We start from the raw sequence: 1,132 nt of genomic DNA on the forward strand, positions 1-1,132 counted from the left end.
TGCAGGAAGCCTTCTGCCGGACAGGCAGGGGATGTGCTGCAATGGCCAGCTGGCCACAAAGCTGTTGACTCAAACTGGAATGCTGGCATTGGATGGGGGACTCCCTCAGAGGTTGGGGAGCTGCTGGTAGTTTAGGGATCCCCAGCTCACCTGCGCCAGGGAGCACACCGCCTGGGAAAGCTCCAGGAATCCCAGCACCTGCCAGGCAAGAGAAAGGCAGGAATGGAGCACCCATCAAGAGCCATTCCCCGTCGGCACCCAGCTCTGGGGCCATGCACCTACCTGGTACTTTGGGGGGTTTCCCTGCTGCGCCAACTCCGGGCTGCACCCCACCAGGTACCACTGCACCTGCAGGCAGCAGACATGCCCTGAGCCCCTCACTGGCTCCTGCCCACCCTGGCAGGCATGAGTACAGGTCTGCCCCAGGCTCAGCTATGCTTGGGATGAGGGGTGTTTCCTTACCTGTAGAGACCCCGAGGCCACCAAGACCACCAGCTCCAGGCACACCACCAATGCCAGCACCTGGGGACATTGGGAAAAGGAATGAATCAGTGTGAGATGCCACTGCTGGGCTAGGGGTGGCTGGAGTGGTGCCAAAGGAAGGGACAAGCTCAGGACAGCTCTTGGGAGACAAAAGGGACACCCTGAGGTAGTACCATGGATGAGTCCCCCAGAGCTGGGCACAGGGACCCAGTGGCTTGGTGGTCTCCATTCCCTGGGGCTTGGGTTTGGCCAATACGCCTTTCCCAGCACACCAAGACATACAGGGTGCCTCTGAACTGTCAGGGATCTCCACAAGACCAGATTGCATCCCCCCAGCTCCATGGGGAAAGCTTTTCCAACCCAGGATCCTAGGGGATACCAGGAGCCACAGTGTTGCCTTGCCTGGCATTGTTGGGCACCCCCAGCACTCACCAGCTTTTGCAGCTGCCTTGAGTGCAGCTGCAGAGGCAGCACCAGGGAAGGCTCCCCCAGGGAAGACACCTCCAGGGAAGAGGCCTGCAGCACCTGCAGGGAGAATAACCAGCATGAGCATCCCTAGAAAGCAGGAAGGTGTCCTGGTCCTGCGCTCCATGCTGGCCATGGTGGGCACAGGGGGTCGTGAGCCATGGGGGGCTGTGTGGAGGCTGGG

The 1,132-nt window shown here is 60.7% G+C and overlaps 1 protein-coding gene across 1 annotated transcript in view; it reads right to left on the bottom strand.

Annotated features, from left to right (window-relative positions):
- The window catches only part of LOC104408466 (elastin-like), a gene marked incomplete at both ends in the record, with an annotated part of 12,276 nt that overhangs the window by 8,430 nt on the left and 2,714 nt on the right, over positions 1-1,132 (bottom strand). Inside the window, 4 exons of the mRNA XM_010018083.1 lie at positions 151-198; positions 283-348; positions 463-522; positions 916-1,008. Of these exons, the coding sequence (XP_010016385.1) occupies positions 151-198; positions 283-348; positions 463-522; positions 916-1,008 (267 nt within the window). The remainder of the gene's footprint in view (positions 1-150; positions 199-282; positions 349-462; positions 523-915; positions 1,009-1,132) is intronic.

Source organism: Nestor notabilis, unplaced genomic scaffold (assembly GCF_000696875.1).
Source record: "Nestor notabilis isolate BGI_N333 unplaced genomic scaffold, ASM69687v1 scaffold4757, whole genome shotgun sequence".
NCBI lineage: Eukaryota > Metazoa > Chordata > Aves > Psittaciformes > Psittacidae > Nestor > Nestor notabilis.